The following is a 21515-nucleotide window of genomic DNA, read 5'->3' on the forward strand; positions in this document are numbered from 1 at the left end:
TAGTCGTGACCGACTCTTCGTGATCCCATGGACCAGAGCACGCCAGGCACTTCTGTCTTCCACTGCCTCCTGCAGTTTAGTCAAACTCATGCTGGTAGCTTCGAGAACACTGTCCAACCATCTCATCCTCTGTCATCCCCTTCTCCTTGTGCCCTCCATCTTTCCCAACATCAGGGTCTTTTCCAGGGAGTCTTCTCTTCTCATGAGGTGGCCAAAGTACTGGAGTCTCAGCTTCAGGATCTGTCCTTCCAGTGAGCACTCAGGGTTGATTTCCTTAAGAATGGATAGGTTTGATCTTCTTGCAGTCCATGGGACTCTCAAGAGTTTGCCTACCCATGTTCTAAAAATCATCCATCAGAGGTTGATGGATTGATCCAACATGGCCCCATATGTACACAGAAAATAGAAGATCGAGCACGTGGAGATCTGTATATATTGTTGCAATGCATCACATTTATTCCTACTGTGCAGTTAGAAGGTTATTGTATAATATTAGAATGGGGTGTAGCTGTGACAATGATGAAGGGACCCTGCACTTCTGAATTTGCCACTACATCCCTGGGAAGGATATAAGCGTAGTTAAGTGACAATGAATGGCTGGGTGAACGTGGCTATGCCCTGAACCCTTGCACCTGCTCTGTGCTCACGCAGTCAGCAACATTTCCAGACAGGAACTAAAAAGGGCAGAAGGGCTAAAGGCTGAATCTCTACAAATAGGGCGAGATCTTAAACGCCCTTCTCAACATGCCGTTTCAGCCCACCCACCTGAAGCCACACTCCTTATGGCGCTCGCCGCGAATCATGCTACGCATGCGTATTAGCCTATGCCCAAGTCCAGTCACCCCGCCCACCCGCCGAAACCCGGCCGCAGCATTTACGCATGCTCAGTTAGGTATGGCTGCTTCCCTCCACCCCTTTTTGCCACTCCAAACATGGCGGCGGGGGCGGCCGGCCGGAGGGTAGTAGGTCTTACGCATGCGTGTTCCATCCGACCACTCGCCGAAGGCTGAGTTTGGATTCCCGCCGCTACCCGGATGAAGAAAACACAGAGGCGGTGGCCAATGGGAAGAGGGTTGGCATGGCAACAAGGGGCTGGAGTGGCAGGCTCCTCCCCTGAACTTGTTGGCGGGAGACTGGTCGAGGGAGTAGGGGTAGTGAGGTGAGAGTGTGCGGGTTTGAAGTGGTTTTGGGGTGGGGTGGGCTGCCGGTATGGGGAGAGGGTGGGTGACGTGAGCGAGCCCATAGGGGTTCCCTGGGGGCAGAGACTGAGGCAGGGAGCCTGGGGCTGACGGTAGTTGGGGGTCCAGCAACACCTGCAGGCCCGCTTGGCTGCCCCCCCCCCGGGTTAGGGGCAGTAGGAAGTGTGGTCTATTGGAGACTCTTAGAAGCAATTGGGAGTGGGGTGGGTGCTGGGTGCTGAAGGCATGGAAGGTGTGGGTGCTCCTGGGAGAAGGGTCGTGTGGAAAAGGAAATTAGAGTGACTGAGGAAACGCAGCCAGATGGTCGGGGTATAAATAATAATAATACATTTTATTTATACCCCGCCCTCCCCAGCCAAGACCGGGTTCAGGGCGGCTAACAACCAATACAGTGGTACCTCAGGTTACATACGCTTCAGGTTACATATGCTTCAGGTTACAGCCTCCACTAACCCAGAAATAGTACCTCGGGTTAAGAATTTTGCTTCAGGATAAGAACAGAAATCGTGCTCCAGCGGAGCGGTGGCAGCAGGAGGCTCCATTAGCTAAAGTGGTGCTTCAGGTTAAGAACAGTTTCAGGTTAAGAACGGACCTCCGGAACAAATTAAGTACTTAACCCGAGGTAATAAAAGCAAGTTGATTAAAATACAATTTAAAAAAACAAGATTAAAACACAACATTAAAACATTAGGATGCAGCCTCATCACAGGAGGAGAAAGGAAAAAGAAAGAGGGGGAGGGAATCAAACTGATTCTAAGCCAAGGCCAGGCGGAACAACTCTGTCTTACAGGCCCTGTGGAAAGAAATCAGATCCCTCATTATTATTATTATCATTAAACTAGAGCAGGCTGCATTGAAAGAAGAGGGCAGCAGGTTAATGTGGGGGTAGGGCATAGGATCCAGCTCCTAGGGCCTAAGGTCCTTTTGGCCCCCTCAATGAAATAGTTGAGGGGGCAACCCCCTCCCCCCATTAATGGGCATTTCCTTTCAAAGAGTATCTTGTGATTGAGTATGTGGGGCAGGACTTACCTTGCTTCCCCCCCCCCCATATATTTTATTCAAGCTGGCACCCCTGGGGTGGGGTTGATCACGGGGAGCAGGTGATAATCTTAGGCGGCCTATGGTTCTTAAGTGCTCTTGTCGGTGGTTGATTCTGGTACTGTGATTGCTCCAAAGAGCTTCCCTTCTGGATCAAACCCAATGGTTCATCAATTGCTGCTGGGAAATGGCTTTAAAAAGAATTGTGTAAAATTCATGCAGTGCAGTTTTTGTTGTGTCTTCTACCTCTGATAGCCTTGAAGGAGCAAAGTCATAGGTGGTGATGGCTGTTTCTGTCAAGCCAGCCTGTGAATTTCCCTGGGGGCATCTGGCCAGCCACTGGTGAAATAATGCTAATCTTCATGAGCCGTTACTTTGATTCAGTATGACCATCCTTATGTGCTTTAAAGAGAATTCGGAGCCAAACTCACAAAATATATCTTCTCCTGAAGGTTTGCATATATGTTTGCAGGTTGGGGTGATTGCAGCTGTCATTTTGAGCAGAGGATCAATTTGGAAGATGAAGAGTTGCTTAACTATTTCTCTTCCTGCTGTTTATCTGCCCAGAATAGCCTCTACCTGGCAGGTGGGGAAACATTTGAGGGCAAGAGTTTGGAGTGGATAAATGACAGACAGGGGAAGTGTTAAACAGTCTCCCTTAGCTTGCTCATTGCAACCTCTGAGGCTGCCTTTCAGTAAAACAAACATAATTTTGTTTTTATTTATTTCATGAGTAAGGCCTTAATTATAATCACTGGCCTTTGAACTTAGTCTTTCAGTGTGAATGCATGCAGCAGAAAGGATTTACATATTCTTGCTGTGCATCGTAATAGGCAAAGTGTACAGTTGTCACTATATCAGGGGAATAGGTGAAAGCTGGTGCCACATTTTTGGGTGGGTGCAGTGGGTGGGTATCATGGCAGGGAAGCACAATTCCATGAGAGTACTGGACCCTTTAGCAATGTATAATGTGAACAATGGCTGCAAAGGGGGCTATGGTGTATTCCTAGTTTAGGTCAGCGATAGCCAATGAGGGATAATCCTCCAGGCATTGTTGGACTACAGCTCCCATCATCCTTAATCAATGGTCATGGTGACTAGGACTGATGGGAGTTGTAGTCAAAGAAAATCTGGAGGGCACCACATGGGTTACCCCAGTTGACAGATCCCTGTCTGCTTTCATACTTCCAGTTACAGATAGGTAGCCGTGTTGGTCTGCCATAGTCAAAACAAAAAAAAAAATTTCCCTTTCCAGTAGCACCTTAAAGACCAACTAAGTTAGTTCTTGGTATGAGCTTTCGTGTGCATGCACACTAGGTATCTGAAGAAGTGTGCATGCACACGAAAGCTCATACCAAGAACTAACTTAGTTGGTCTTTAAGGTGCTACTGGAAAGGAAAATTTTTTTTTTTGCTTTCATAGTGTAACCAGGAGTTGTGGAAGTCTTTGGGGAAGACTGTGACATTTATGAAGAACTGGTTTGGCTATTGATGTGGGACACTCTTTTCTCTCTTCTAGGAATGCCAATATGGAAAGCAAACGGAAGGCTTCTGTGGGGGAGCCTACTCCTTCCCAGCGGAAGAAGTCACGAGGAGGTGATTGGGAGGAGGATGGCCCCTCACAGTTTGAAGAGGAACTGGCCTTTTTGGATGAGGTAGAGGCTGAGATGGCTCTGGAGGTGAAGGAAGCACAGTTGGTACCTGATGTCATCCCCTTTGGTGAGTTACATGGGTACCATATACGGAGCAGACTACCTAGGCAAATGAGTCAGAAAGGTTGGGCAGCGGACTGACAAAGCAAAATGTATGTTTGGTGGTGGTATGGGGAGCCTTTGGCCTTCCAGATATTGCTGAACAGGCTCCCATCAGCCCCATGGGCCAGTGTAGTTCAGTGTAGCATTCAGCATTTCTTTTTTTTTTATGTACCATTGAATGCTGAATTACAGCAATAAACCAGGTGGGAAACCATGGGCCTTCTAGATGTGGCACTGAGTAATGTTGAGCACATTGCATATTATGTTCAATTGAAACCACTGTGAAACTTTGCCTTTCCTTTTTTATTTTTATTTTTGGTGCTGCCCCATCTCTCTTCTTCCTACTCTTTGCAACTAGCATTTTGAACTTGGAAGGTGCAAGATCTTTAAGGTAAAGGTAAAGGGACCCCTGACCATTAGGTCCAGTCGTGGCCGACTCTGGGGTTGCGGCGCTCATCTCGCTTTATTGGCCGAGGGAGCCGGTGTACAGCTTCCGGGTCATGTGGCCAGCATGACTAAGCCGCTTCTGGCGAACCAGAGCAGCATACAGAAACGCCGTTTACCTTCCCGCTGGAGCGGTACCTATTTATCTACTTGCACTTTGACGTGCTTTCAAACTGTTAGGTTGGCAGGAGCAGGGACCGAACAACGGGAGCTCACCCCGTCGCGGGGATTCGAACCGCCGACCTTCTGATCGGCAAGTCCTAGGCTCTGTGGTTTAACCCACAGCGCCACCCGCGTCCCGCAAGATCTTTAGCCGCTCCAAATTTGTAGTTGGTCAAAAGAGAATTGATGGTTGTGATTGATGTGAGTTTCTCTGCTCCCTTCAGGTAATCTCTTCTCATCGGTGCAGAATCCAAAATGGCAGAGACCACCGCCTCCCAAAATAAACCCGAAAGAGGAAGCTCTGTGTTTCCAGCAAGTGGAACTAGATTATTATGTGGGTGAGTACATAAGCGAATAAAATGCTGACGAAAAGGTCTTGAAGGTGCTGCAGAATGGATTCCATTCCTTCTGGGAAGGGGTTTGCCGAACTAGGTATTCCCTTTGCCTTACTGAACAATAACTCTCTGCTACAGAAAGGGAAGTCTGAAGCTGTTATACTTCCTGGGGCTTTTGATAGCTACAATAGCCCCATAATATTCTTAGCCCTGTTTGCCGGACAGAGTGGATAAAGTCTGGAATTCCCCAGAGAAATTGTAGTCCCATTTTTCTGATTGTTGGGATGAGGAAAGGTATCATGGCAAGCTTGGAGGAAGGTATATTTGGAAATCTGTGTGCAAAGTATTGTGAACTCTTTCGTTCTGAAAGAAAATAAATGTTAAGTTGCTAGCCCTTAAGGTTATGGAATGGAAAATGTACCAAAATAATGTGGGCTGATTCTGCTAAAATATACAGTGGTACCTCGGGTTCAGTACTTGATTCGTTCCGGAGGTCCGTTCTTAACCTGAAACTGTTCTTAACCTGAAGCACCACTTTAACTAATGGGGCCTCCTGCTGCCACTGTGCCGCCGCTGCACGATTTCTGTTCTCATCCTGAAGCAAAGTTCTTAACCCGAGGTACTATTTCTGGGTTAGCAGAGTCTGTAACCTGAAGCGTATGTAACCTGAAGCGTATGTAACCCGAGGTACCACTGTATATTAAAAAGTTAGAAGTGGTCTAAAAGAGCATTTTTTAAGTTCATATCATACATGGTTCACTAGAGATGTTTTTTTAGTGGAAAGACATTTGTAATTTAAATAGTTAAATACTAATTGTACATTATCAACATTCAGCAACTGATCCAGCCTCTCTCTCTTCTTGAGGCAGGCGCTCACCTCCCTGGCTTCCCAGGATCCACTCAGGGTCCAGTTCCTGTCCTGCGGATGTTTGGAGTCACTGGAGCTGGCAACAGTATCTGCTGCCACATCCATGGCTTTGCGCCCTATTTCTATGTGCCCGCCCAGGCTGGTGAGTGTTTGGCTACAGGGGGAGGGGTTCTCCCCAAACCACCCTCCTTCCTTCTGCAGCTTAGTCAGTCTCCTGCTCCCCTTCCTCTTCCTGTTAACTTTTCTCCAGGATTCCAAGCAGAACATCTGGCTGACTTTCAGCGGGAACTGAATGCGGCTGTCATCCGGGACATGCGATCCAACAAAGACGGTCTGACCCAAGTTGTTCTGGCAGTGGAGATCTGCAACAAGCAAAGTGAGCACAAGACAGTTTGTGTGTAGGCAACCCCTTTGTCTGGAAAGATGGTTGGGTTAGACCAGGGCTGCCCAAACTTGGGTCTTGGACTACAACTCCCATCATCTCTAGCTAGCAGGACCAATGGTCAGAGATGATGGGAATTGTAGTCCAAAAGCAGCTTGAGACCCAAGATTGGGAAACCCTGTGTTAGATCCAGATTTGGGGTGCCTGCAGAGCATTAAAATCACAGCAGCCTTGCTCTTTTAGCACCCGGAACAGTGTTGCCTTTTCATGCTCAATTCCTCATGCTGTTTGTAGCGGTTGAGTCCGGCCTGAATAGGCAAGATTGTGTTGTATGTATAATAGGAGCAAAAGAGTTCTAAAGTCGTTGACCGATCCTAGTCCTTATGCTTGTAAGTAGCTTTATGAAACATTACAACTGTAATGTTTATGAACTTCCTGCTTGGAGCGCTTGCGGTCTCCGCCAGATGTGCAGGGTTGGAGGGAAGAAGTAAGGTGCAGATCTGAAAGTTGTAGATGTCAGGAACGGGAGGAGATGGGGATTTGTGGTAAGGTTTGAGGAGTCTGAATTCCCCCGGGGCCTTAAGACTTTTCCCCTGCTCACTTAGACATGTATGGCTACCATGGGCAACATCTTGCACCCTTCCTGAAAATTACTATGGCGTTGCCCCGGCTAATTGCACCAGCCAAGAGGTTGCTGGAACAGGGACTACGCTGTGGGACGCTGGGAGTGCTCCACTATCAAGCCTACGAATCGAACATTGACTTTGAAATCAGGTAGGACAGTCCAACCCCATGTTTGAATGTTCCCTCCTCAGAAAGCTGGCATTTTTCACCCTGCTCTGTTCAACCAATCAGAGCTAAACAGCTTCAGCAGAATGCAGTTTCTAGCCCTCACGGTTGCTTGGGAATGTGTGGCATATGCAGAAGCTCAGACTGCATAGGCTTGGACTACTGCAACACGCTCTACGTGGGGCTACCTTTGAAGGTGACCCGGAAACTACAACAAATCCAGAATGCAGCAGCTAGACTGGTGACTGGGAGTGGCCACCAAGACCATATAACACCGGTTCTGAGAGATCCGCATTGGCTCCCAGTACGTTTCCGAGCACAATTCAAAGCGTTGGTGCTGACCTTTAAAGCCCTAAACGGCCTCGGCCCAGGATACCTGAAGGAGCGTCTTCACCCTCATCGCTCAGCCCGGACACTGAAGTCCAGCTCCGACGGCCTTTTGGTGGTTCCCTCACTGCGAGAAGTGAGGTTACAGGGAACCAGGCAGAGGGCCTTCTCAGTAGTGACTCCCACCCTGTGGAATGTCTTCCCATCAGATGTCAAGGAAATAAACAACTATCTGACTTTTAGAAGACATCTGAAGGCAGCCCTGTTTAGGGAAGTTTTTAATGTTTGATGTTTTATTGTGTTTTTAATATTCTGTTGGGAGCCGCCCAGAGTGGCTGGGGAAACCCATCCAGATTGGGGGGGGGGGGTAAGAAATAATAAATTATTATTACTACTGTTATTATTATTATTACTACTATTATTATTATTATTGATTATGTGAGAAGACTGGGTGAGTTTTTGGTCTTAACACACATATCCGGGTATGTTTGCAGAGATGCCATTACTTCCCCATCAGAATCAAATGACTGTGATCCTGCAGTGTGGGACATAGGTAGAAGTGAGTTACAAGCACACCTGGATAGAGTCTTGAGTGTGAGGCGCCTGCTGAAACACCCTGTTTGCCTCTGTTCCCTTAACGCTCCCATCTACTTTCCCTCCTCTCCTCTCCTGCATTATATTTGAGGCAGATGGGGGAAGGTGTGATTTCTTTCCAAGTCTTTCTCTACCCAGCTCCCATCAAACCCAAGATTTCTCTCCCAACTTAGGTTCATGGTGGACCGGGATGTTGTTGGCTGCAACTGGATTGAACTGCCTGCCGGAAAGTACCGCCTGCGACAAGAACAGCCTGCTGGAGAATCCAGCAAGGATAACCCACCCAAGGTGCTGGGGTTGGGGAGAGGACAGGTTTCTGAAGGTGTAGAGTTGAGCAGGTGGAGAAAGGTGTGTTTGGAGATGTCTGAGTTGGCATAGCTTTTAGTTGGCTGGACCTGAGCAGAGTTTGGTGTTTTGTGCCTAGTGGGGGATATTTTCTTCTGGAAGATATAAACACAGTGTGTGCAGTCAGGATAGGAAATCTTCAGAGCTGAAAACTACATGTTAGCGGCTGTAGAAGGTAAAGGTAAAGGGACCCCTGACCATTAGGTCCAGTTGTGACCGACTCAGGGGTTGCGGCGCTCATCTCGCTTTATTGGCCAAGGGAGCCGGCGTACAGCTTCCGGGTCATGCGGCCACCATGACTAAGCCGCTTCTGGCGAACCAGAGCAGCGCACGGAAATGCCGTTTACCTTCCCGCCTGAGTGGTACCTATTTATCTACTTGCACTTTGATGTGCTTTCAAACTGCTAGGTTGGCAGGAGCAGGGACCGAACAACGGGAGCTCACCCCGTCGCGGGGATTCGAACTGCCGACATTCTGATCGGCAAGTCCTAGGCTCTGTGGTTTAACCCACAGCGCCATCCGCATCCCTCAGCGGCTGTAGGAATTCCTCATTAATTCTTCCTTTTCCTCCTCACCCCTAGGTGTCGCTGTGTCAACTGGAGGCTGATATCGCCTGGATGGATTTCGTGAGCCACCCGCCCGAGGGAGAGTGGCAGCGCATTGCCCCCTTGCGTGTGCTCAGTTTCGACATTGAATGTGCTGGACGCAAAGGTATCGAGGAAAGTTGGGGCAGAACAAGACATGATGAGAAAGTTTTTAGGTCCTGGTAGGTGGGAGGCTAGTTAACCAGGACTCTGCTGAGTAACTTCATAAGTTTTATAACAAATGACAAGGTTTTACAAATCTGAAACTTATCTTGGTCTAAATGGCCCTGTTCGGTAAGACATACATTCAACACTGAAATGTCTCTTCCTGAGGTCATTTTTGCAGGCAATCTGAGTCAGCCCACAAGAAATAGTGTATTATTATGTAGTGGTTTGTGCAGTAGCCCTGACAAGCTGGGGATTCTTATTTTTCCTGGGCAGGCGGCTGTTCCTTAGATTTCAGAGCGAACAATAACTTACCTAAGTCTTACTGTAATATCAAGGGCAGGGTGTCTAGGCTTAGAGTTGGCAAAAGACACCCTGGCAGTGTATGAACTCAGAAGAACTTGTGAGATTAACTATTGGTGTGGGCAGGTGTTATAAGTGAAGGGGATAAACCATAACAGTGGATTCATCATTGCTGCGATCCAGAACAGATAGCCAATTCCACAGTCCCTGAAAGGCAGTGGGGAGCTGTCAGTTTTTCCATTGACAGTCCCATTCTGCATTTTGTTTCGTTTCCCTGTTCAGGTATTTTCCCTGAACCGGAGAAGGACCCAGTGATCCAGATCGCCAATATGGTCCTCCGCCAGGGGGAGAAGGACCCTTTTGTGCGCAATGTCTTCACCTTGCAGAGCTGTGCCCCTATCGTGGGTTCCCAGGTGCTCTGCTTCCAAAAGGAGGCGGAGCTGCTCAAGGTAACAGGGGCGATATCGGGGCTAGAAAATGCCCTGAGAAGTGTGTGGAGGATCTGAGCAGCGGTGGAGGCCCCTGGGGGTTGCAGTGGAATGCTGTATATGGAGGTGTACGTACTAAGCTATCTGGCTTAGTCTGTGGGGATGATTGTTTGTTTTCAACAACATGTACAGTGGTACCTCTGGTTGCGAATGGTGTTGATGGTGTTACATGATTTTAAACTTATCCTGTATATCCTCATGAATTACATACTGGAAGCTGCCTTCAGTGGGTTTCCTATCAGTATATTAAACATACTATACTATAATATAATAATAATTTTAAAACTAAAGGGCTCTGTCCTCTCCCCCATGCTTTTTAACATCTACCGTATTTTTTGCACCATAACACTCACTTTTTTCCTCCTAGAAATTAAGGGGAAATGTCTGTGCGTGTTATGGAGGGAATGCCTACGGGTGGCATGCCTACGGATTTTCCTCCTCTAAAAACTACGTGCGTGTTATGGTCGGGTGCGTGCTGTAGAGCGAAAAATACGGTATATAAAGCCTCTGGGAGGGATCATCAGGTGGTTGGGGCTGGGTGTTTACCAGTATGCGGATGATACCCAACTCTACCTCTCTTTTCAATCGGAACCAGTGAAGGTGGTGAATGTCCTGTTCGAGTATCTAAAGGGGGTTGGAGAATGGGTGTCAGTTAACGGATTGAGGTTGAATCCTGACAAGACAGAAGTACTGTTTCTAGAGGGCAGGCAGGCGTGGGGGACTCCCTCGTCCTGAACGGGGTAACTCACAGCTGTCCATGGAGGCGCAGGTCATTTCCTCTGCAAACAAGTGGCAAAGCTTGGAAGGGCCTCATCCTGAGATCCTGGATTGCTGAAAGCCTCTGCCAGACAGAGGAAACAGTAGTGGGATAGACAGACCCTATTACACGTTCTGCGTACGACAGCTCCATATAGCCAAATATCACAACTTTCTTCCAGGCCTGGGCAGAATTCATACGGACAGTGGACCCGGACATCATCACTGGTTATAACATCCAGAACTTCGACTTCCCGTACCTCATCACCCGTGCCCAGACCCTCAAGGTGAGCCTAGCTTTCTCTGACCAAGTACATGTTTTGCCTGCCACTGCAAGTGCAGTTCTGTGGCTATTCCTGCATTAAAACAGGCCACGCTTTGCTTTGTCTGACAGGTTCCAGGCCAGGAGTGTGGAATCTTTTGAAACTGCGGAAACTGGCCACTGCCCCCACCCTCCCCACCCCAAATGCGTGAACTGTCACACTCGCAAAGGCTTATCTGTACCCCTTTGTAGGTTTTCCCTTTAGAGGTCTGCGTACATGAGATGGTGTTTGCCCTCTGAACTTTTTACAAATACTTTGTACTTAAAACGGTTTTGAAAATCTGATTCCCAGGTAATCAGGTGCACTTTCAATGAATCGAACCACTTAACTGATTAAACGATGCAGCCTTACGTATAAGCGTCCTGCCTTTATCTTCCTGCCATGGCTCACAGCTTCCTTTTCTGCATCTCTTCCCACCCCAGGTTACCACATTTCCCTTTCTGGGCCGTATTCCTGCACGTAAGTCCGTCATCCGTGACTCTTCCTTCCAGTCCAAGCAGATGGGCCGGCGAGAGAATAAAGTCATTAACATGGAAGGCAGAATCCAGTTTGATCTGCTTCAGGTAAGCAAGGGTGATAGACCCGTTTTGCAGATGAAGTGCTGAAAGATGGTGAGTGAGCAAAGATGGTGAGTGAGCATTTTGCCCACTGGACCATGTTCACTTCCCCATCTTAGCCATTTCTTCTCTTCTCTTCCTCCCTCGCCAGGTTTTGCTGCGGGACTACAAATTGCGCTCCTACACGCTGAATGCTGTCAGCTATCACTTTTTGCAAGAGCAGAAGGAAGACGTACAGCACTCTATCATCACAGATTTGCAGGTGACAGTGAGCAGCCAGACCTTGTGGCCTAGAAGCTTTCCTCTGTAGAACAAACGCCTGGTGACTTTTATTCTTGACTGTCCATTTACAGTGGTACTTCAGGTTACATACGCTTCAGGTTACAGACTCCGCTAACCCAGAAATATTACCTCGGGTTAAGAACTTTGCTTCAGGATGAGAACAGAAATCGTTCTCCGGTGGTGCGGCAGCAGCAGGAGGCCTCATTAGCTAAAGTGGCGCTTCAGGTTAAGAACAGTTTCAGGTTAAGAACGGACCTCCGGAACGAATTAAGTACTTAACCCGAGGTACCACTGTATTTTTTCTTCTGACGCCTGAAATATCCGGAGTGCTAGGTTTAGCCAATTCAACACACTTAGCCTCCCAGAACGACCTTTTCTGGGGTTCCCTGGGCTCAAGGGCTGGCATGAAGCTGTATCTGTTTAGGGTCTTTACAAAGCCCTGTGTGACAGAATTTGAGAACTGCTCCTTTACTGAGATTCCTATCAGTACACAAGCTAGGTTCATACTGGTTTTGTCTGAGGCAGGGTAAGTACTTAAGGTTTAGTGCCTGGTCTATGGGAGACTCTTGGAAAACCCATTATCTTCGCAATCAATAATTTAGATTTTAGGGAAATTTAACTTTTTTAAAAGGCGATTTTTAAAACTCTCATGGTTGTGGAAATTCATTTAATTGTATACACTGATCATCAGAAGGCCCCTTTGTTTATGGAGTGGTGTTCCTGCAGCCATCTGTTCTTTCCTGTGCTATCTCCACTTAGAAAAATTATAACCTGACTTTCCAACCAAAATGAACTTTTAAAACATTTTAAAAAATGTTTTCCCCCCAAAAGGAGCAATAAGGGTGGTGGTGAAACTCTAAATGTCAGCCAATAAGATCAAGTAAAACCAAAAGGCATATAAACTACAAGAATGGGTTGTCCAAAAGGTAGGGTTTTTTAGCCCAGGATTCTGAATCCTGTGATTCTTAACAAGCAGCTGGTTCATAATGTTGAGACCCGCCACCAAGAGTACTCTTTCTTGGTGGTCGTTAATCTACTAGATCAGTGTTTCCCAAACTTGAGTCGCCAGTTGTTCTTGGACTACAATGATGGGAGCTCTAGTGCTCCCCAAAAAGCTGGAGACCCAAGTTTGGGAAACACTGTACTAGATAATGGAATCGTCAACAGCCTGTCTGCTTATAGCTCTTAAAGAGTGGGGGGAAGTATGGATCAACCAATAACTTTATCCACCTTCTGTTCCCGTCTAGCCAAAAGTATTTGCTGTTTTCTGAATTTGCAAGCTTTTGCTCTCCATATCCCTCAAGCAAATAACCTTTGTCTCTTCAGAGGAAGCTGCCAGTGGATACCATGCCGGCCCATAGATCCTTCTCACTCTGTGTTGTCAACTCTTGAGTGCCGGCAGCTCTGCAGATTTCCCAGGGAGGTCTTTCTAAGCCCCACCTGGAGATGTCTGAACCTGTTCTCTTCCACTGAACCTCCCCTTTGTTTCTGTTCATCCAGAAGGAAAGGTCTCTTTCCTGCTTTTTCCAAGTCCAAAAGTCTTTTCTCTCCCCTCTCCTCTTGCAGAATGGCTCGGACCAGTCCCGTCGGCGACTAGCTGTGTACTGCCTCAAGGATGCCTACCTGCCCCTGCGGCTTTTAGAGAAGCTCATGTGTGTCATCAACTACATGGAGATGGCCAGAGTGACAGGTGTCCCTCTCAGCTATCTCCTGGCGCGTGGCCAGCAAATCAAGGTTGTCTCCCAGCTCCTGCGGCAGGTGAGAGTTCCTGGCTTTTCTCTTGAGTTGGACGCAAGGGAAAGCTATATTCCAGAGTGAGTGGTACCAAGCATCCAGTTTTGGATTCGGGGCTGTTTTCCACGAGTTGCAATTATTATTCAGGCTGCTAAGATCATATATATAAGACCAATTCTTCTTATATACATTAGTATCATTTAAAAAAAAAATTAGTCAGAGAGGGGTTCACAGAAATCATTTGAGTTTTGAAAGCTTTCCATTAATAAACATGCACGTGGTTGTTCTAAAATGCAAAGCACTTTGCATTCCAAGGCAGCAGTCTTATATTCACTCACCTCTGAACAAGTCCCATTGAACTTGGTGGGGCTTACTTTTGAGTAGACATGGATAATATTGCAATGTAACTCTCATTCTTCACAAAACCCCTGTTAGATTGGCTCCTCTTTCCCTCCACCCAGACATTTTACTAGGGCCTAGTCACCTAATTCACGTTTGAGCAGTGATTTTTAATTCCCCAACTCTAACCCCTACACCACACTGCTTTTTAAATTATTTTAACTTCTAAAGTGCTCTCTTTGTTGTTTCTGTTGATATAATAAGAAGTGCAGGGATTGGCAGGCAGCACACGAGGCAAGTGGGACAGACCCGCCTGGGTATAACATTGTGGTTGATGGGAGAGCACCAAGGCAAACCCAAAACTGACAACTTTTCTCTGCCCAAAGGCCATGAAGCAGAATCTGGTTATGCCGGTGGTGAAGTCAGAAGGCGGGGAAGACTATGCTGGGGCTACCGTCATTGAACCTCTGAAAGGGTAAGGCCAGCAGGACCTGAAGCTGGGGCAGGGGTTTTTTCACAGCCTGTTGTGAGTTGGTACAGGAAAGCACTGGGGTGACATCTTGGAGCAGGGATGGAGGCCAGAAGGGGAGGAAGGAGCAGGGCTGAGGATAAGGCAGCTGGAGCCCATGTTATTCCACTTTGGGAGCAATGGAGGAGAAAAGATCTACATTGGCTCTCAGCACATTTAGGAGCAAAATTCTAGGTGTTGGTGCTGACTTTTAAAGCCCTAAATGGTTTCAGCCCTGTACAGTCATACCTCGGGTTACAGACGCTTCAGGTTGTGGTTTTTTTGGGTTACGGACCGCCGAAACCCAGAAGTACTGGAACGGATTACTTCCGGGTTTTGGCGGTCACGCATGCGCAGAAGGGCTAAATTGCGCTTTGCGCATGTGCTGAAGCGCTGAATAGCAACCCACGCATGCGCAGATGAGCCGCTGCAGGTTGTGAACGCTGCGGGTTGCGAATTTGCATCCCACACAGATCACGTTCGCAACCTGAGTGTCCACTGTATACCTGAAGGAGTGTCTCCACCCCCATCATTCAGCCTGGACACTGAGGTCCAGCTCTGAGGGCCTTTTGGTGGTTCCCTCACTGAGAGAAGCGAGGTTACGGGGAACCAGACAGAGGGCCTTCTCAGTAGTGGCACCCGCCCTGTAGAACGCCCTCCCACCAGATGTCAAGGAAATAAACAACCACCTGACTTTCAGAGGATATCTGAAGGCAGCCCTGTATAGGGAAGTTTTAAATGTTTGATGTATCACTGTGCCTTAACGTTTTAATTTGCTGCAAGTCGCCCAGAGCGGCTGGGGCAAACCCAGTTAGGTGAGCGGGGTACAATGAATAAATTATTATAAGCTCTACCTTGGGAGAAGGATTCTGATGAGAATGAGTCATGGGGCAGGAAGTGGGAGAGATGGAACCAAGGATTGGGGCCTAGGGTAAGGTGTATAGTTTATCGGAGGCAGGAAAGGGCCATGGCTCATAGCTTGCTTGCATGTAGAAGAACTTAGGCCCAATCCCTGGCATCTGCAGATAGGGCTGGGAGAGACCCTTGGTTAAGGTCCTAGAGAGCCAATGCCAGTCAGTTTAGGCAGTACTGAGCTTGATGGACCAGTGACCCGACTCAGTGTTACAAGGCAGCTTCCTGTGTTTCTGTGTATGAAGAGAATAACAGACCCACTGTTCTCTTCTAGCTATTATGACGTGCCCATAGCGACCTTGGACTTCTCCTCCCTGTACCCTTCCATCATGATGGCTCACAACCTGTGCTATACCACGCTGCTGCAACAGGGGGCGGTTGATCGCTATGGGTGAGTAGAAAAGGGTCTGATATAAAGGACTGCAGAAATAATTGAAGGGAACAACAGCCTAAACTGCAGGGAGGAGTCAAGGGACCAGCTTTGCAGCCCTGGGGTGGTGGGGGAGTGCTCCTCCCTGGTGTCTCACATGGGGGATGCGGGTGGCGCTGTGGTCTAAGCCACTGAACCTCTTGGGCTTGCCGATCGGAAGGTTGGCGGTTCGAATCCCCATGATGGAGTGAGCTCCCGTTGCTTTGTCCCAGCTCCTGCCAACCTAGCAGTTCGAAAGCAGGCCAGCGCAAGTAGATAAATAGGCACCGCTGCATCAGGAAGATAAACGGCGTTTCCATGCATTCTGGTTTCTGTCATGGTGTCCCGTTGCGCCAGATGTGGTTTAGTCATTCTGGCCACATGACCTGGAAAGCTGTCTGTGGACAAACGCAGGCTCCCTCGGCCTGAAAGCGAGATGAGTGACGCCACCCCATAGTTGCCTTTGACTGGACTTAACTGCCCAGGGGTCCTTTACCTTTACTTTTTTTACATGGGGGATCCTAAGTAAGATGGAAAGTCAAGGGGGGATTATTAGGTTGTGTTTGTTTTTTTATTATTATGTAATTTGTGTTTTTTATATTGCGATTTTATGTTATGAACCACTCTGAGATCTGCGGGTATAGGGTGGTATACAAATTATTATTATTATTATTATTATTATTATTATTATTATTATTATTAGTGTGAGACCACCCTGGCTGTATCACTGATGTCCCAGAAGAAGGGGGAGAACTATTCTCTTTCCTGGCATGGTCTTAGGGGAGATAAAATTAGGGGAGCAGGGAATTGGAGTGAGTGACCATGGAAGCTATCCAAATGGCATATATTAGTGGACCCCAATAATAGTGGAGGGGATATAGCAGGGAGGGGCTGGAGACTGGGGTGGTGTTGTGCGTCAAAGGGGGTGGCTAGGCTCTGATGGATTGCCGCTTCTTCCTCATAGGCTTTCGGCAGAGCAGTTCATCCGCACCCCGACTGGGGACCACTTTGTGAAGGAGTCCGTCCGCAAAGGGCTGCTGCCTGAGATCTTGGAGAACCTCCTGGCTGCCCGCAAGAGGTGAAGTAGGAGGCGCATGTGTGGAGCGGTGGGGAAGTTTTCGGGTGTAAGATAATTGGAAGAAGAGAGGGCAGGCCCATAACTTGGGGCTCGAGCACCTTCCTTGCACACAGAGTGTTCCTGGGTCAGTCCCCAGCACCTCCAGCTGATAGCAGAACCAGGACCTTGGGCAGCTGTTGGCAGTCCTAGTAGACAATACCTGACTTAGAGGGGCCGATAATCCAGCTCATAGGAAGGCGTCTTCCTGTGCAAGACCGAGCATCTGGAGAAGGAGTTCTGGTTTCCCTGACTGGGAAATAAGGTTTAAGCAGCCTTGTATTAAAGAACTCACCTGGTAGCCACAGGCGACAAGGAATTGGATGCAGGCGAGTGCATGGTGAGTGATCAGGCTGGTGGAGGAGGGACCAAGCATTCTGTTGCCTGCTGTCTACCCACATGGGAGATGCCAGAGGAAAGAAGGCCCTCTCCTCCTTACACAGCATAGAAATGCAAAAGGCTCCTATGCAGAGGAAGGGAGCTCTCCATGCTAGTGATGTTTCGTTTCAGGCTAGGAACTTTTGTAGGCTTATTTGCAAGGGTGCTCTAAAGCAGGCATAGGCAAACTCGGCTCTCCAGTTGTTTTGGGACTACAACTCCCATCATCCCTAGCTAACAGGACCAGTGGTCAGGGATGATGGGAATTGTAGTCCTCAAACATCTGGAGGGCCGAGTTTGCCTATTCCTGTTCTAAGGGAAGGATGTCTGGGATGCATGTCAGGAAGGAGAGATACCTTAAATGCTTGGAACCCTGGAGTTGAAGGTATTTACAGATCTGGTATGGAAGTGAGTATAGCTTGGTTTTGCGGGTGGCAAGCAAAGTGCGTATGTAGCAAAGGCATATGTCATCTAGAATTTGGTAATGGCACTTTAATAAACTTGAGGCAGTGCTCGGATTGGCGATGGGAGGTAGGGTATAGCCCTACTGTGAGGGAAAAAGCAAACCACTGGAAGAAGGGACACCTCTTTTATTTTTGGGTGAAGCGCTTTGGGTGCGATTCCTTAATTCCTTATCATATGTCCATTGGTTAAGAATGCCACATTTAAAATTCAAATACAGTGGTACCTCGGTTTTCAAATGTCTCCATTGACGAACATTTTGGTTCTCGAACGCTATAAACCCGGAAGTAAATGCTTTGGTTTTCTAAGATGCCTTGGAAGTTGAACATGCCATGTGGCTTATGTTTTGAGTTTTCTGTATTGAAGCTTCCATATTGAGTTTTCGGTTTTGAACGTTTCGGAACTTGAACAGTCTCCCAGAACAGATTACATTCGAAAACCAAGATACCACTCTACTCTTTTTACGTTCTTTTAACACAAGTGTGGCAGCTGTAATACAGTATCTTGTAATTTTTTTTAAAAAAGTTTTATTAAAGTTATTACAATGATGGATATTTAGTGGTAGAAATGTATATTTGAAAACTTTAATGGAAACGGTATCTTGTATTTTTGACTTGTGAACCGCCCTGAGATCTTTTGATGAAGGGTGGTATATTCATCATCATCATCATCACCATCCAGAGGGCTTAGAAGACTGTTAAAAAGAGTTTCACTTAACGGATGTGCACACTGGTGGCTGGTAGGGAGGGGCCAGTACAGAACTGTCGTGGTCATTTTTCACTCCTTCTTTGTTCTGTCCCATTTTTGGCTCAGGGCCAAGGGAGAGCTGAAGAAGGAGACCGACCCATTCAAGCGCCAAGTGCTGGACGGACGGCAGCTGGCGCTCAAGGTCAGCGCCAACTCTGTGTACGGCTTCACTGGAGCCCAGGTGGGCAAACTGCCTTGCCTTGAGATCTCTCAGGTAAGTCTGCCCGCCCCCTTCAAACTCAGGGGAGTTGTCAGGTTATGGTTTTATAGTACAATGCACAAGCGTCAACGAAAGACGGGGAAAACACCTATTACAGATTCCCTGTTTACCAGATCGGCCGGTTGCATATCAGCCACGGGGCAGATCAGTCGGTTATTAAGTTATCCCTCATTTGCTATCACGAGCTGACTGGACTGAATTGTTGTGCTGATCTTTGTGGTCTGCTTATAATTTATGAAGCAAACTTTCTGACCCTTTGAAAACGAAACAAGGTTCTGCAGTTAATGGGTGGCGAGTTCAGGGAAGTCAAAAGGAAGTACTGCTTGCAAAAAGCCCAATTTAAACTTCATGGAATCCACCGCTGCAAAGAGGCATTGCTTGCCAGTCGCTTAGATTAGTTTTTGGAAAGATTAGATAAACCCAGGCAGGGCAGAGAGCTGCTATCTACAGGCTAGCTATAAACTGTGACAGATAAATGGAAGCAACATATCCTAGATCTCGTGAGTGCCCAGATACTGGGAACAAACAGCAGGGTAAGCCCATTCGTTACCTGCTGGTCGCAGCTCAGAGGCATCCGGTTGGCTGCTTTTGGAAGCGAAATACTGAATTTCATGGATTTTCGCTTTCCTAGTTTTATTTCTGTAGGGTAGGTTAGTCAGCAGGGAAATGTTTGGGTGTCATGGGTACAGCATCTCCAACAATGCCGTGTCTAAACTAGGCCTGATCCAGCCCACAAAGTATTTTCTGGTGACTTACCCACTTCCGATCCAATCTGCAGCATCTGGGGCAAATGGCATGCGTCTTCTTGCAGATTAGGGTGCCCTCGAGCACTCTGGAGACAGGAAGGGATGTTCGGATCTGCTTCTGTGGTTCTTGGGTGTTTGGGAGCACTGCTTCCTGTTTCTGAAGCAATGCGACTTGGTAGCATCTGTGAGCCTCAGGAAAACCCTACAGCTAGCAAAGTATGGCTGGGGTTTCAGGTTAAGCTTTTAAGGAAGCGGTAGGCAAAAGTCTCCTCCAGCCCTTTTGTCTGTCCTCTGAAATACATCGTTTTAACCCTTCTTTTCCAGAGCGTGACTGGGTTTGGGCGTCAGATGATTGAGAAGACGAAGCAGCTGGTGGAATCCAAGTACACAATCGCCAACGGTTACAGTTCTGACGCCAAGGTTGGAGGGGGAATGCAGGATAACGTGTCTCTTTTTTGGGTGGAGCAGATTGGGGAAGGCCCTAGAAGGACATCTATGGCAGTGTTAAAGATGGCCAGTACTAAAGCTGTCCGACCTCAGTTTGGGGGCCTTGTTCTGGCACCTCACACACTGTCTTTGGAGGCATTTATCTTTTTAAATATAATTTTTATTGACTTTTACATTTTTATCATAATAACATCATAACAAAAAATGCAATTCCCAGGCTCCCCGCTCCCCCACGACTTCCCTCAACTTCCTCTTCTGATTTTTTACACAATAACTTCTCCTGCTTGCTTTATTATATCTTAATATTAAATTCTTTAAATTCAATAATTTTATACTCTTGTCATTTTACCATCATCATTATACTTCCTGTATTTGTTTTGTTAGTTGTAAGTGTTTGCTCACATCCTGCTAGTGAGTCCATTTCTTTACATTGTTTCTGTAGGTACAACATAAAGGGTTCCCAGTCTTTTTTAAAGTCTCCATTGTCCTTGTCTCTAAGTCTTTCAGTTAGCTTTGCCATTTCAGCGTATTCCACCAATTTTTCTTGCCATTCTTCTTTAGTTGGTAATTTGTCGCTTTCCCATCTTTGGGCTAGCAATATCCTAGCCAATGTTGTAGCATACATAAAAAGTTTCTTCTTCTCTTTTGGCAAATCTTGACCTGAAATGCCTAGCAAAAAAGCTTCTGGCCTTTTAACAAAGGTTGTCTCAAACATTCTTTTCATTTCATTATAAATCATTACCCAATAATTTTTAATTATTTTATAATTCCACCGCATATGGAAAAAACGTACCTTCTTTTTCTTTACATTTCCAACGCTTATTGAAGCTTGTTCTGTACATTTTTGCAGGAGTCGATGCATCATTTTCATATAGTTCTCTTTTAACAATACAGTTGTACCTCTACTTACGTATCCCTCTGGATATGGAATCTTTGGGTTATGGCCACGGCAACCCCGGAAGTGTATACTTCTGGGTTTCGCCGCATGCGCAGAAGCGTGCCTCTATTTATGTAATTTTCGGGGTGCAAATGGACCCCCAGAGCTAATTAAGTTCATATCCGGAGGGTCCTCTGTATACAATCAGTAAATTTTAAATTGACTTTCCGTATTTTTCCCCAGTCTTCCATTTGGATATTGTGTCATTTTTAAAGTCTGTCGGCGGCATTTATCATGCTCGCAATGGCCGTTGGTAAGGGAGGAGTCGCAGCAGGGAGGCCACAGGTCAGTCAGAAGGGCAAGAGATCTTGTGGCTGGGAAAGTGGCACAGACAGGGAAACGGGGCAGGAGACGAGCCAGACAGAAGCTGCAAGAGGAAGAGAAAGCGACACACTGTGGCTTGTGGTGGAGGCAGCTGGCATAGCTGTCCTGCGGCTGAGAAGCTGTGAGACGCAGAGAGATGGGTTAGCAGTTTCCAGAGTTTCATTGCGGCCTTCTCCCCTAACAGGTAGTATACGGGGACACAGACTCCGTCATGTGCCGCTTGGGCGTGTCGTCAGTCGCCGAGGCCATGGAGATAGGCAGGGACGCAGCTGCCTGGGTCTCCAGCCATTTCATTCCCCCCATCAAGCTAGAGTTTGAGAAGGTGAGTCTCAGAAAAGCCTCTCCATCTCCCATCGCCACCCACTGGGTTCGTAACTTTGGAAACCCTCGGCCATAAGATTCCCATATAACGCTAGGAAGTGCCTTGACGTAAGAGGTGGAAAACAGAGATGACGTTTGGAGTGGATGGGCAGGGAGGAAGGAGATGGGAAATGAAGACCAATGGCACATACCTTTACACTGGTACATGTCAAGGAAGTTTGTT

The 21515-nt window shown here is 47.3% G+C and overlaps 1 protein-coding gene across 1 annotated transcript in view; it reads left to right on the forward strand.

The window, feature by feature from the left end:
* Positions 1-920: 920 nt before the first annotated feature.
* The window catches only part of POLD1 (DNA polymerase delta 1, catalytic subunit), a 31831-nt gene continuing 11236 nt past the window's right edge, over positions 921-21515 (forward strand). Inside the window, exons 1-19 of the mRNA XM_083582497.1 lie at positions 921-1159; positions 3756-3955; positions 4821-4934; positions 5801-5941; positions 6050-6175; positions 6787-6955; positions 8065-8179; positions 8818-8947; positions 9571-9737; positions 10715-10819; positions 11278-11418; positions 11564-11674; positions 13261-13452; positions 14154-14242; positions 15462-15578; positions 16561-16674; positions 18364-18511; positions 19588-19683; positions 21156-21293. Coding sequence (XP_083438623.1) covers positions 1035-1159; positions 3756-3955; positions 4821-4934; positions 5801-5941; positions 6050-6175; positions 6787-6955; positions 8065-8179; positions 8818-8947; positions 9571-9737; positions 10715-10819; positions 11278-11418; positions 11564-11674; positions 13261-13452; positions 14154-14242; positions 15462-15578; positions 16561-16674; positions 18364-18511; positions 19588-19683; positions 21156-21293 — 2538 coding nt within the window. The 5' untranslated portion in view covers positions 921-1034. The remainder of the gene's footprint in view (positions 1160-3755; positions 3956-4820; positions 4935-5800; positions 5942-6049; positions 6176-6786; positions 6956-8064; positions 8180-8817; positions 8948-9570; positions 9738-10714; positions 10820-11277; positions 11419-11563; positions 11675-13260; positions 13453-14153; positions 14243-15461; positions 15579-16560; positions 16675-18363; positions 18512-19587; positions 19684-21155; positions 21294-21515) is intronic.

This window comes from Podarcis filfolensis (assembly GCF_964270895.1).
Source record: "Podarcis filfolensis genome assembly, chromosome: 13".
NCBI classification, from domain to species: domain Eukaryota; kingdom Metazoa; phylum Chordata; class Lepidosauria; order Squamata; family Lacertidae; genus Podarcis; species Podarcis filfolensis.